The following is a 12,676-nucleotide window of genomic DNA, read 5'->3' as shown; positions in this document are numbered from 1 at the left end:
CCACACCTGGAAGGGCAGGCTGGACATCTGACTCCTTGTGTGTGTTTTGGACAAGACTGTTGAAACACGATGCTTTCATGAAGTCGTGTAATTATTTGCTTAACATCACTGCCAACAACTTGGGGTTTGATTTGAAGTAGAAGAAGAGAATATTATACACTTCCCTGCACACTGATTCTGGAAATGTGATTATTAGTCTGTTAGCAAATTTAGCCTGGTTTCACACCTACCTAACTCTGACTTTGAACATGCCATTTAAGATTGTTTAATCCAGGAATAGGTAGGTATTTCATAGGATCCATTCTATTCTTTTTATTCCCTCTTTAAAAAAGCAAGCAAAATCTAATAATCCAGTAGAGAAGTTAGCTCTTTTTTTAAATATATAACTCCTTGGTCGCTGTATTTATGGAGTTTTTGAGGGGGAAGAAACTAAGGAGCACTGTGTTTTAGAACCCTTGTTTCACAGAAAAAGGAACTGAAGGCCAGAGGACATGATGACCTCTGTAGAGGCCTAGTATTAGTATAGCCATTTGTTCATTTGGCCAACAAAGAGTTGTTAGTAAATGCCCTTTTTATTATTTTTTATTAATCCTCACCTGAGGATATTTTTCCATTGATTTTTAGAGAAACTGAAAGGAAGGGGGGGTTGGGAGGAGAAACACAGAGAGAGGGAAACATCAATGTGAGAGAGACACATTGATTGGTTGCCTCCTGCAGCCGCCCCTAGCATGCAACCTAGGTATGTGTCCTTGACTGGAATTGAACCGGGGGCCCTTCAGTCCGCAGGCTGACACTCTCTTGACCCAAACCATCTAGGATTGACCTTTCTTAGGTGCTAGTAGACACATAGTTGAACAGGATACTTTCAGGAAGTCTTGTTTTTCTAAGGGGAAAAGACAGCAAACAGAATACAAATAAAAATATAAAATAGTTCGAGGTGATGAGTGGTCAAAAGGCAAAAAGGAGAGGGAGGAGAGAGAGAATATATGTTGGGTGTGGGACTACAAAGAGGGTTATTATGGAAAGTCTCTTTGAGGATGAGACCTTGGAGTTGCTGAGAACAGTTGTCCAGTTTGTTCCCAGGACTTGGGTGCTCTGTCCAAGTCCTATGTGCTTGTGAAGGTAATTCTGCCAAGTCGCATTGTCCCTGGGAACAAGAGTTCAGTAATCTGGGGACAGAGAAGGTGCTCTAAGTAGAGGGGAACAGTAAATGAAGGCCTCTGAGGGACACAAGCTTGGTGTGTGGATGGAGTTATTAAGCCAGCCTCTGTGTCTAGAGCAGAGAGTATCAGAGAGAAGCAGAGAGGTAGGCAGGGGCCTCATGATGTGTGGTCTTGTTGGGGGATCCTGTTATTTCAGAGGCAGACATTGAGGATAGTTGAGTCCTGGTGTTTAGGGAAATATCTTGCAGAATACTGTACATTCCACAGTTTTTGCTCACCTTCTAACCAGAGACCTTTCTTTCTGCCCTCATCAACGTTAGTGTTTCAAACCACTCCAAGCAGAACCTGATGACCGTGGCAAATTTGGGAGTGGTGTTTGGACCAACTCTGATGAGGCCACAGGAAGAAACTGTTGCTGCCATCATGGACTTGAAGTTCCAGAACATTGTTGTGGAAATCTTAATTGAAAACCATGAAAAGGTAAACCCATATTAATATTTTCTCCTTAAAGGAATTGCTGTATTTGGCTTGTCAATTTGTGATGTATAAGTATTTCCTTCTCTCTCTTTTTAAATTTGTCATGATGATGAGCTTGGTTCTGAGAAATTCGCACTGAGCTTCTCTCTTCTGATGGAGCTTCATAAATTGGGAGCCTGCTGGGTCTTCTGTTATCTAACTGGCTTAAGGAAGAAATATTTAACCCCGTTGCAAATGGATATTGGCTCTGCAGTTGTGACTGTTCAAGGTTCTTTTTTTCTATTTTTATTTTTTCCTTTCCTGCCTTCATTCCTATCTCAAATTCTAGTTCCATGACACAAGGATAATATTTTTGTCGATCTGTGTCACACTCTCCCCAGAGATGCGCACATAACTCCCCTCTACCCCAAGCATGTTAACAATTTCAGGGGGTTCACATGTATCTCCGAATCTGGGGTACCCCAGGTTAAGAATCTCTAATTTAAAAGGAATAATCTCTTAGGTGACTCAGCTTGTTACTTGTTCTATATAATCAAGGGGAATACATGCTTTTTCAAAATACAATAGACTCTTTCAAGGACGTTTAGACTTCTTTTTCTCATTCTGTCACTTACAGATCAGGACCTTGCTGATCACTTTTCCTCCAAGACAACTATTAAAATTCTTGCTTATTCATTTGTTCATTAAAAGCTTTTAGAAAATTTGACATTGCATTATATGCCAAGCATGTATTCGGTGCGGGGATGCGAAGAGGAACATCACAGCCCTTGATGGAAAGCAGGTCACAGTCTGGGGTTGGGAAGCCTGTTTAAGGGCTTGTATCCTATGGCATCATCCCTGTCTAACATACTATATAATTCACTTATCTATTTCCTTAGTTGTTATCTATTTCTCCCTGCTCGATCCTGAGGGCAGAGATCTTTTTTGTACACTTAGAATAAAACTGGTACATATCTGAAGCTCAGTTCATATTTATTGGATTAATTCATGAGCTCAATAAATTTCGAGGGGGTTAGAAAAGTGGGAAAGGGGTGATCAGACAGAGGTGTGGCCCCTTGGAGCAGAGCATTGAAGGAGCATTTCTTGGGTCCTTGTTGCATTTGCTCTTTGCTAAAACAAGTCTAGCTTGTGCTAGTGTTGGTTCCCACTGAAAAGCTTGAAAGCTGGTCACAGGTAAAGCTGGTTACCAGCATAGTAAAAGCAACGTGTTTATGGGAAGTTAGTGCGGTGTGTGTGTGGGGGTGTGTGTGTGTGTGTGGTTAGTAGCTAATGGTGAATTTATGTCTCCTTTTATGTTCCTGTCAAACTGTCCTTGAACCTCCTTAGTGTGCACTCAGCTATCCAGACAGCTTCATGGAATGGTGGCTACTGTTCAGTTTTTGAAAAAGAAGTAATTGGACTACAGGCTTTACAACAGTGTTTAGTAATGCGACTATCATTAGATCGACTCCCAATTAGGAAACTTTCATCCCATTTGTTTGAGAAAACACTGGCCCTGGACTTGCTCTCAGATAGAGGGATCTCCGTTGAGTGCTATGGCTTCCTATTTTCTTGTCTCATTTGAAGCTGGGAAGATAAGTGCATGATTCTTCTGCTGGGAAGTAGACAGTGCAGGTTCCACCTTGTTAACAAATCTTCGAGGAATTTCCAAGTGGTTGCTGAGCCAATGATAATAGCTACAACAGATGAAACCAGACCCATTCTCAGAGATGGAGCTTTGCACAGCTAAGTAGAGAGAGGGTTTTCCGTTTCCCCCTCTCCCGTTCTGTGGCCAGGCTAGATAATGCTATGGATGCACAACCTGTACAATTGAAGCACTGAGGTTTCCTACCAAGAAGGTAGGCAGGGGGATACTGAGTTTCAGATTATTTGCTGAGTGCATGGGGTTAGGGTGGAAACACAGAGTTGCTTGGTGTGCAGGGAGGCAAGAGCAGTTCGCTGGATTAGTTACTATTTCTGAGAAAGTAGTTCCCCATAATATCATCTTTCTTCTCCAGTTTCATCCCTGTCTCCTTTCATTCTTACTCCCAGCTCTTTATCCTGCTTGGCTGGGCTTCACTTGAGAGTTGAGGCTCTGCGAGGAGGAGGAATATTTTTGCTGACAAGGGTGGTCGTGCAGGAGAACTTCATATGGATGTCTGTACCCATGTGAGCCACAGGTTGCCTTGACAACAGATGCACATATACCACCCAAAGCCTTGAACATGGTGTGGGAGAGCTAGAGATTCTTGTAGTATATGATTGAGAATGAAAAGAAAGAGAGGAGGTAAGGATAGGGGAGGTAAAAAAGAATTGTCTAGTGAGGAAGGAAAAAGTTCTAATACAGAAAGGAAGGGAGACTAGAAAGGAAATGGAGAGACCCAGGTAGTGTCTATGAAGGAAAAATAATGGAAAGATGTATTCTTTTCCTGTCATGTTTACTCCATTGGAATGTGAAAAATGTTGACTGACTAGGAAAGTCACTAAAGTAGAAGAAGAAACTTTCAACATGTAATGAAAGCAAGACAGATTTGGCTTCATTTTGGAGTTAGAAAAGGACCCCTAGTGAACCTGCTTTGGAGATCACATTTTATTCCAGCCTCTTTGCCGTTTTCATAAAATTCATATGGACTTTATAGGAAACTTAACCCATATGTTTTGGCTTCATTTCCACATAATACGTGAAGATGTTGTTTTAAAAGATGTGTTTGTGGGCCAAAAATATTATCAAGGTCTTTTCTTCCCTTGCAAACCAGAAAATTGTATTTCCCAGGTGGAAAGGGGTACTGGGAAATTCACAAGGAATTTCAAGCGAGGGTTGTGCCTTAGAATTTGTGAACTGTGCATGCATTTTGTCCTCACAGTGTACGTGTTATGGATTAGTTCAGTACAGTGTCGGCTTTGAGTCAGCCATGAGATTTGGGGGAAGGAGGACCATGAGTCCAGTAGTGGAAAGAAGAAATGTCCAACAGTAACTCCAAGAGATGGCAGAGAATAAGAGTAGAGACAGAGAGAAGCTGAAGAGACTTTCGGTGGATTCCATCCCGGTGTGGGGGATTGGAAAGTGTCTTGAATAATGGTGGTTGTTTTGGAATGAAGTTAGAATAGGTGGAGGTATTTTAAGAGGACATTTCAGGTATGGGGGGATCATGCAATCAGAAAAGCACAGAAAGTGGGTGTTTGTTCTGCGAAAGTGGCTCCTGTTGGAACCTGGGTGAGTGGTGCGGGGTGAGACTGGAGAGTCAGGCCAGGTGCAGGGAGGTTGAGAATGCCACCCAAGGATGTGTGGGCTTAGTTTTATAGGGACCAGGGCCTCTCGTGGTTTTCAGGTCACCTGCTTCAGGAAGCTTAGTTTGGCAGCAAGGTTTGCGGTAGGAAGTAGAGGAATAAAAGGCCAGGAGGCATCACATGGTGCAGATTAAGGCCCGGTGTGAGAGCGGGAGTTACAGCTGGAGAGCATCATTCTGTGAGGGGGACCAGTCAGCATCCAGGGCCTGGATTTGTGGGGCTTCTCAGAGGACGGACTTTTAAGTGATGCTGAGGACTTGATCCGGGGGAGTATTAGTGCCATTAATAATAATAGGAAAGAAAAAATGGGTATGAGTGAGTTCACTTTATAAGAAGCTGAATTTTATTTTATTTAATTTATTTTTTTATTTTATTTTATTTTATTTTTATTTATTATTTTTTTTTGGTTGTTTCTTGTTTTTTTTATTTTAATTTTATTTTTTTTGCCATTTTTTTAATTTATTGCTTAAAGTATTACAAACGGTGTTACATATGTGTCCATTTTATTCCCCCGCCCTAGACAGTCCCCTAGCCTCCCCTATCCCCCAATGTCTTATGTCCACTGGTTATGCTTATATGCATGCATACAAGTCCTTTAGTTGATCTCTTACCCCCCTACCTCCTGCCCCCCAACCCTCCCTGGCCTTCCCGCTGCAGTTTGACAATCTGTTTGAGGCAGCTCTGCCTCTGTATCTATTATTGTTCAACAGTTTATAATGGTCTCTATTATCCATGAATGAGTGAGATCATGTGGTATTTTTCCTTCATTGACTGGCTTATTTCACTTAGCATAATGCTCTCCAGTTCCATCCATGACGTTGCAAATGGTAAGAGTTCCTTCCTTTTTAGAGCAGCATAGTATTCCATCGTGTAGATGTACCACAGTTTTCTAATCCATTCATCTACTGATGGACACTTAGGCTGCTTCCAGATCTTAGCTATGGTGAATTGTGCTGCTATGAACATAGGGGTGCATATATCCTTTCTGATTGGTGTTTCTGGTTTCTTGGGATATATTCCTAGGAGTGGGATCACTGGGTCAAATGGGAGTTCCATTTTCAGTTTTTTAAGGAAACTCCATACTGTCTTCCATAGTGGCTGCACAAGTCTGCATTCCCACCAGCAGTGCACAAGTGTTCCTTTTTCTCCACATCCTCTCCAGCACTTGTCGTTTGTTGATTTGTTGATGATAGCCAGTCTGACAGGTGTGAGATGGTACCTCATTGTTGTTTTGATTTGCATCTCTCGGATGATTAGTGACTTTGAGCATATTTTCATATGTCTCTTGGCTTTCTGAATGTCCTCTTTTGAAAGGTGTCTATTTAGGTCCTTTGCCCATTTTTTGATTGGATTGTTTATCTTCCTTTTGTTGAGTTGTATGAGTTCCCTATAGATTTTAGAGATTAGGCCCTTATCAGATATGACATTGGCAAATATGTTTTCCCACACAGTGGGTTTTCTCGTTGTTTTGTTGATGGTTTCTTTTGCTGTGCAGAAGCTTTTTATTTTGATGTAGTCCCATTTGTTCATTTTCTCTTTAGTTTCAAGTGCCCTAGGAGCTGTATCAGTGAAGAAATTGCTTCGGCATATGTCTGAGATTTTGTTGCCTTTGGATTCTTCTAGAATTTTTATGGTTTCCTGTCATACATTTAAGTCCTTTATCCAGTTTGAGTTTATTTTTGTGTATGGTGTAAGTTGGGGGTCTAGTTTCATTTTCTCGCATATATCTGTCCAATTTTCCCAGCACCATTTATTTTTATTTTTATTTTTTTTTAAAATATATTTTATTGATTTTTTACAGAGAGGAAGGGAGAGGGATAGAGAGTTAGAAACATCGATGAGAGAGAAACATCGATCAGCTGCCTCCTTCACACTCCCCACTGGGGATGTGCCCGCAACCAAGGTACATGCCCTTGACCAGAATCGAACCTGGGACCCTTGAGTCCGCAGGCCGACGCTCTATCCACTGAGCCAAAGCGGTCAGGGCCCAACACCATTTATTGAAGAGACTATCTTGGCTCCATTGTATGTTCTTGCCTCCGTTGTCAAATATTAATTGAGCATATTGGTTCGGGCCGATTTCTGGGCTCTCTATTCTATTCCATTGATCTATATGCCTATTCTTGTGCCAGTACCAGGCAGTTTTGAGAACAGTGGCTTTGTAATACAACTTGATATCTGGTATTGAGATCCCACCTACTTTGGTCTTTTTCAGGATTGCTGTAGCTATTTGGGGTCTTTTTTTATTCCAGATGAATTTTTGGAGAGTTTGTTCTAGATCTCTGAAGTATGCTGTTGGTATTTTAATGGGAAGAGCGTTGAATTTATAGATTGCTTTGGGTAGTATGGACATTTTAATGATGTTGATTCTACCAATCCATGAACACGGTATGTTCTTCCATCTGTTTATGTCTTCCTCTATATCTTTTTTCAACGTCCTGTAGTTTTCTGAGTAGAGGTCTTTTACCTCTTTAGTTAAGTTTATTCCTAGGTAAGAAGCTGAATTTTAATTGTGGTCTGATGTCCAGCAGACAGTTGGAAGCGTGGGGCTCAGCCTTGTGAGAATTTAGTGGTAGAAAGTGTAACATAAAAATAGAGAGACATGAGATTGACATGCGAGAGTATTAATGGATGTTCATTGCATTATATACTTTTAATCTAATACACAGTGTTTATCTAACATGCATATAAATACACACTTAAAAATATATTTAAAAATATATATTAAAATATATACAATTCCCATGGCACATATGTTTCACAGTATTTTTATGTACATACAACGTTCTTATTACATGTGTTATCCTTTTATGCATATGAGACGACTGAAGGGTGAGAGATTAACTTGCTCACAGGCATATAGCTAGTAAGTGGAAATGCCTGCGTTGGAACTAAGAGTTGTTGCACCCCAAAGTCTTTGCTTTCCATCACTAGAAGCAAAGGCTGAGCCCCACGCTTCCAACTGTCTGCTGGACATCAGACCACAATTAAAATTCAGCTTCTTACCTAGGAATAAAGTATATTAAGAATAATATACTTTAGAAACATCGAGATTTTACTATTAAAAGTGGAGCCAGAAGCAACGCAGGCAATTTCAGTGTCAGGTTGTTGAGGGACATTGTCAGTGATGCCAGATGTTGTCACGGGGTGGGAGGATCTGAGGACTGGGAGATGGCACATGTTCTTTCCAAGAGTGAAATGTCTGCAGAGAGCCAAGGGCTGAAGTCAACTTTTACGGCTTCAGTGAGTGTTAAGGACTGAGCAGTAATGAGTCTAGATCAGCGGTTCTCAACCTGTGGGTCGCGACCCCTTTGGCGGTCAAACGACCCTTTCACAGGGGTCGCCTAAGACCATACTGCATATCAGATATTTACATTACGATTCATAACAGTAGCAACATTACAGTTATGAAGTAGCAACGAAAATAATTTTGTGGTTGGTCACAACATGAGGAAGTGTATTTAAAGGGCCAGAAGGTTGAGAACCACTGGTCTAAATGCTTTTTCCCCATATGACAGAAAAATATTCAGGAAAAAGAGTTAGAATCGACATGATAGGGAAGGAAGAACAGAGTAGGACATGAGTTGCATATAGCTTGGTAATCTCATATTCGAATGACCTGTTAGCTGATAGCTATAAAGTGTCACTTCCCCAGTCCATGAAGGCCCTTGAAAATTCCATGAACATTTGCAAAATATCAAGGAATCATTAATATCAAGGTCATTTTCTTTTAATATCTGCCTTATGTTAGTTAATACTTAAATTGGCAGTTTATATAAAGTAAGGCATACAATGTTCTCAACCAAATCGCTTTATGTAATACACATAATAATATAATTACAATCCAGATTATATTTATTTTCAGTGCACTATGCCATATGTGGAGTTTTGGGATGATCTTAGCTTTGCATGGTATTCGGTACGTTCTGATATCATTGATCGTCTGAGGGCCTGTGGGTCATATGTTTTCTACCCTTTATTACAGTGTCTATGGGCCACAAGGTGCCGAGGGACAATCACATTTTGTCTATATAAACCTTTTCCTCAACGAGGAAATAACGTTGTCAAAAGGAGCATTTTAGGCGTTGAGCCGGGCTCCCTGGTCCGTCTCATTTTTCCTGGCGTGAAAGTGGAGGCCAGTTCCTGATGACCATGCTTTGTGGAAGAGGCCGATGCCATACTTCTGCGCCAGGGCTTCTTTTCGCTTTCAGAAAGAGTGGAATGGAGGTGAGAAGGGGAGAGAGAGAGAAACATCAGTGTGAGAGAGACACATCGATTGGTTGCCTCCCACATGCACCCGGGGATAGAACCTGCAACCCAGGTTCATGCCCTTGACTGGGAATTAAACCTGAGACCCTTTGGTGCATGGGCTGACACACTAACCATTGAGCAGTGCTGGCCAGGGCCTCCACAGCTTCCTGTCACATGTGGCCAAGTCCTTGTCCTTGAAGAGCCAGTGCCCTCTGGTCATAGAAGAGCCTAGAAAGAGTAAAGGTGAGACGGGCATGCGTGTTTCCCCACAGATCTCCAGTGCCATCGCCATACTATTAGATTACAGGCACTGGAAGAAGAGTATCAATGGTGCTATGCATTACTCTTGTTAACCTTGGGACCACCTTTCTGATCTGTGACCTCTTGTCTTTGCCAAGAGCTAGAAGGGTGCATCCCTGCCCCCAGGTTCAATGGTGGAATGGATTCCCTGTTCAGTCCCAGCTTGTAGTCCAGCAGTGGCCACATGTGGACCCTGATTGACACTGGGCAGCCCACTTCTCCATTTCCATTGCTGCAAAAACAACACACATCCTCACACTCTTCTGTCGCTTGGTCGTCCTGTAATGAAAAGCTGGCCCAAGTGAGTAGTATGCAAAATTTTCCTTCTTCCAGTACCAGGAACCTCCCAGTCTTAGAAGATGCTTATCATTTAATGGGAAATAGAAATCTCTTTAAAAAAAACACCCCAGCCTAAATGCTTCCTGATTTAGCTTTGCTGGCCCTGGGTTGCTAGGCAGCATCAGTTTTCAGAGAGAAAAATAAATGTCTTAAACACAAGCAACACAATAAAACTCCAAAGTTTACTCAAAGCTTTATGTTTGCCTGAGTAGTGACTGTTCAATGTAGAAGTCAAGACCAGAATATTTGACAGATTTCCGAGGGTGTTTTTTGTTTTCTTCTTCCAGTTTTTATGAATGTTGGCCTCCTTGACATAGCCACGAAAATTTACTTTCTATTAGATTATTTTTTTTCCCTCAGCAGGGCCTTGCCTTTTCTAGAGTGTTTAAGAAGAAGCTTTAAAGGCACAGAAAACTTGGTGTCATCCTCTCTGCATCTTTTCAGGAGAGTCAGAAAGTAACAAAGACATTGTCTTCCGAATTCTGCTCTTTTCATGAGCGACAACATAGGAAGTCTCGGCTTTGTGCTGTTGTGTATCTCTCTAGAGGGTAGATAGTATTTTCCCCGGGAACAGGAGTGGTTTGATAAGAGAAAATTTGGGAGACAAGGATCTTCCCCCTGCAGTGCTTTTGTGTCCAGTATGGAGAAAGCATCGGGACTGCCTCAAGAAAAATGAGGAGCTGCAGTGTAGAAGATTGGAGTAGATTTATTCTTTGTTATCTAAGGGCGCATACTCGGTACAAGTTAGCATAACTTGCCAGGAAATGTGTTTCTGATTCAGTAGAAGGAAGGACTTCATAATATTTTTTTTAATAATGAGAATGTGTTCATGCTAGAGTTGGGATTGAGGTGTGAGAGGAAAGCTAGCAGACCTCTGAGGCCTGATCCACGCTGAAGTTCTCCGCCAAAGTCTTGGGAATGCAAAGCTGCAAAGACAGAGCGAAGCTCAGTGCTTGGAGCTTGGCACTCAGTGTTCACAGAATTAAAAATGAGGAGGGATCTGGTCCTTTTGTGCATACGCCTCATTTCTGAGGTGCATTTCTTCTAGGTTCACCCAGCCGGTAAATGCAGTGCTGAGACGCAAACCCAGGGCCGTCTGGCTCTGGAGGCGGAGCTGATAAGCCTTAGACTATAAATGGCTGTAAGTGGAAGGCTTCTGTCTTCACAGCCACTGTCTAATAGCCCGGACCACTATATTGTCATCCTCAGAGATAGCAGATCTGGAATATATGTAGATTGCACTGAGTCACCCAAAATAAAATATTTTTTTCAGAAATTGAAAATTACACCAACTAGTATAAGTGGGACAATAGAAACAGGACGTAGCATCACTTCAGTATTATGTAGAATGATTTTTTTTCTGACCGTAAGCCAGAGTATTAAAGATAAACTACATGCTTTTAGCAAAAACCTTGGAATTAAAAATGATGTAAGTTTATATTAATGTAATACGTATACCGTTGAAGCCTACACATTGATAATTTGCATCAGATTAGGATTCTTGCAGAGAAAACATTTTTTTCTTTTCCTGGGAAGATGTCCTGCTACTTTGCAGACAGACAGGGCTGGGAGAAGGGTATTTTCTAGACTCTGAACTCACGGCCTCTTCCCCTTTTCCCTCGCTCCCCACGCCCCCGCTCCCCGTCTGTAGCATCCCATGTCATTTAGTACAGACGTCCTCGCAGACAGCCCAGCCCCCCTGAGAACTGCTCACTGGGAAAATGGACCCTCCGGCATGTCCACTCCCCTCAGATCTGCTGATCAGAGGCAGCTAAAATATAAGAATAGTCTCTTCTAGAGATTTGGAATCGGGATGTGGAGAAACCCAGCCAATTACTCTGAGATTGTCCCCAGGCTAGGGGCTGAAGAACCCCCTGCAGTGGGTCAGGTGGGACAGAGCAGAGGGGCGGGGAGCCAGTGCCCAGGGAGGATTCGAAAATGCGGAAGTGAGAAATGGAGAGTTGCTGGTTGATTGTCGATGGCCTCGACTTACTAATTTGGAGCAGTCTTGACTCTTTTCACTTCCTGCTCATTTCCTTTTAATAACTCCATTTTTACTTATGTCAACTTGGTAATGTTTTGATTGCAACCAAATCATTTTTGGACAGTGTGAGAAAAGACAGAGTGTAAAGTACCTGCAATTTGATAAATTGACAGATACAGTTTCTGCACTGTCTGAGTTAACTCCGTTAAGTTTCTATTTCAGTGTATCCTGCATGTCCATATAAGGCTGGCTGCTTCCTAGGCCCAGTTCTTAGGCAAATAGATCGAGTATGTCTGAGCAACATAATTTTAGATGAAACTGGGCTTTTAAGGTCACCCAAACCGGAACCTGTGGCTGTATTCCCATAGTTTTATGACTAGAATTACTTTAACTTTCTTCTTCAATTTTCTCTTCACAGACCAGAAATGGCTTTTTCTCTCAACTCTCACATAATTTCTTTTTTCTAGATAATTGTTTCCTATCTCTTCGTTTCCAGTTGGATATATATCCATTTCACCCCCCACTGCATTCTCCCACATCTCCTGGCTGGGTGATCCTCTGGGTTGTCCTTCAGTTAGCAGTTAGCATTTTAAGAGTCCACTCCTGCATCTGACATCCTTTTCCCCTATCCAGAGCCATAACTTTGAAGCTTTATTTCATTAGGACTCACTTTGAAAATTTAATGATCAGGCCGGTTGGCCGGCTGCAGTGCACGTCATAGCGACTGGTTGTTCCCATCATTCCAGTTGCTTGGCTTTTATATATATACTAGAGACCCAGTGCATGAAATTCATGCATGGGTAGGGTCCCTAAGTGGCTGCTGGCTGCTGGCCGGGGCCTCCCTTTGTTCTATGTTGCCCCTGGTGGTCAGCGCACGTCATAGCGAGCTGTTGAG

General features: G+C 42.1%; 1 protein-coding gene across 1 annotated transcript in view; it reads left to right on the top strand.

The window, feature by feature from the left end:
• ARHGAP10 (Rho GTPase activating protein 10) overlaps positions 1 to 12,676 on the top strand; it is a 260,742-nt gene that overhangs the window by 185,970 nt on the left and 62,096 nt on the right. The window contains exon 18 of the mRNA XM_081092259.1: positions 1,484 to 1,643. Coding sequence (XP_080948385.1) covers positions 1,484 to 1,643 — 160 coding nt within the window. The remainder of the gene's footprint in view (positions 1 to 1,483; positions 1,644 to 12,676) is intronic.

Source organism: Myotis nattereri (assembly GCF_964212035.1).
Source record: "Myotis nattereri genome assembly, chromosome: 5".
Taxonomy (NCBI): Eukaryota; Metazoa; Chordata; class Mammalia; order Chiroptera; family Vespertilionidae; genus Myotis; species Myotis nattereri.
This window is presented reverse-complemented; position numbering and strand designations above follow the sequence as displayed.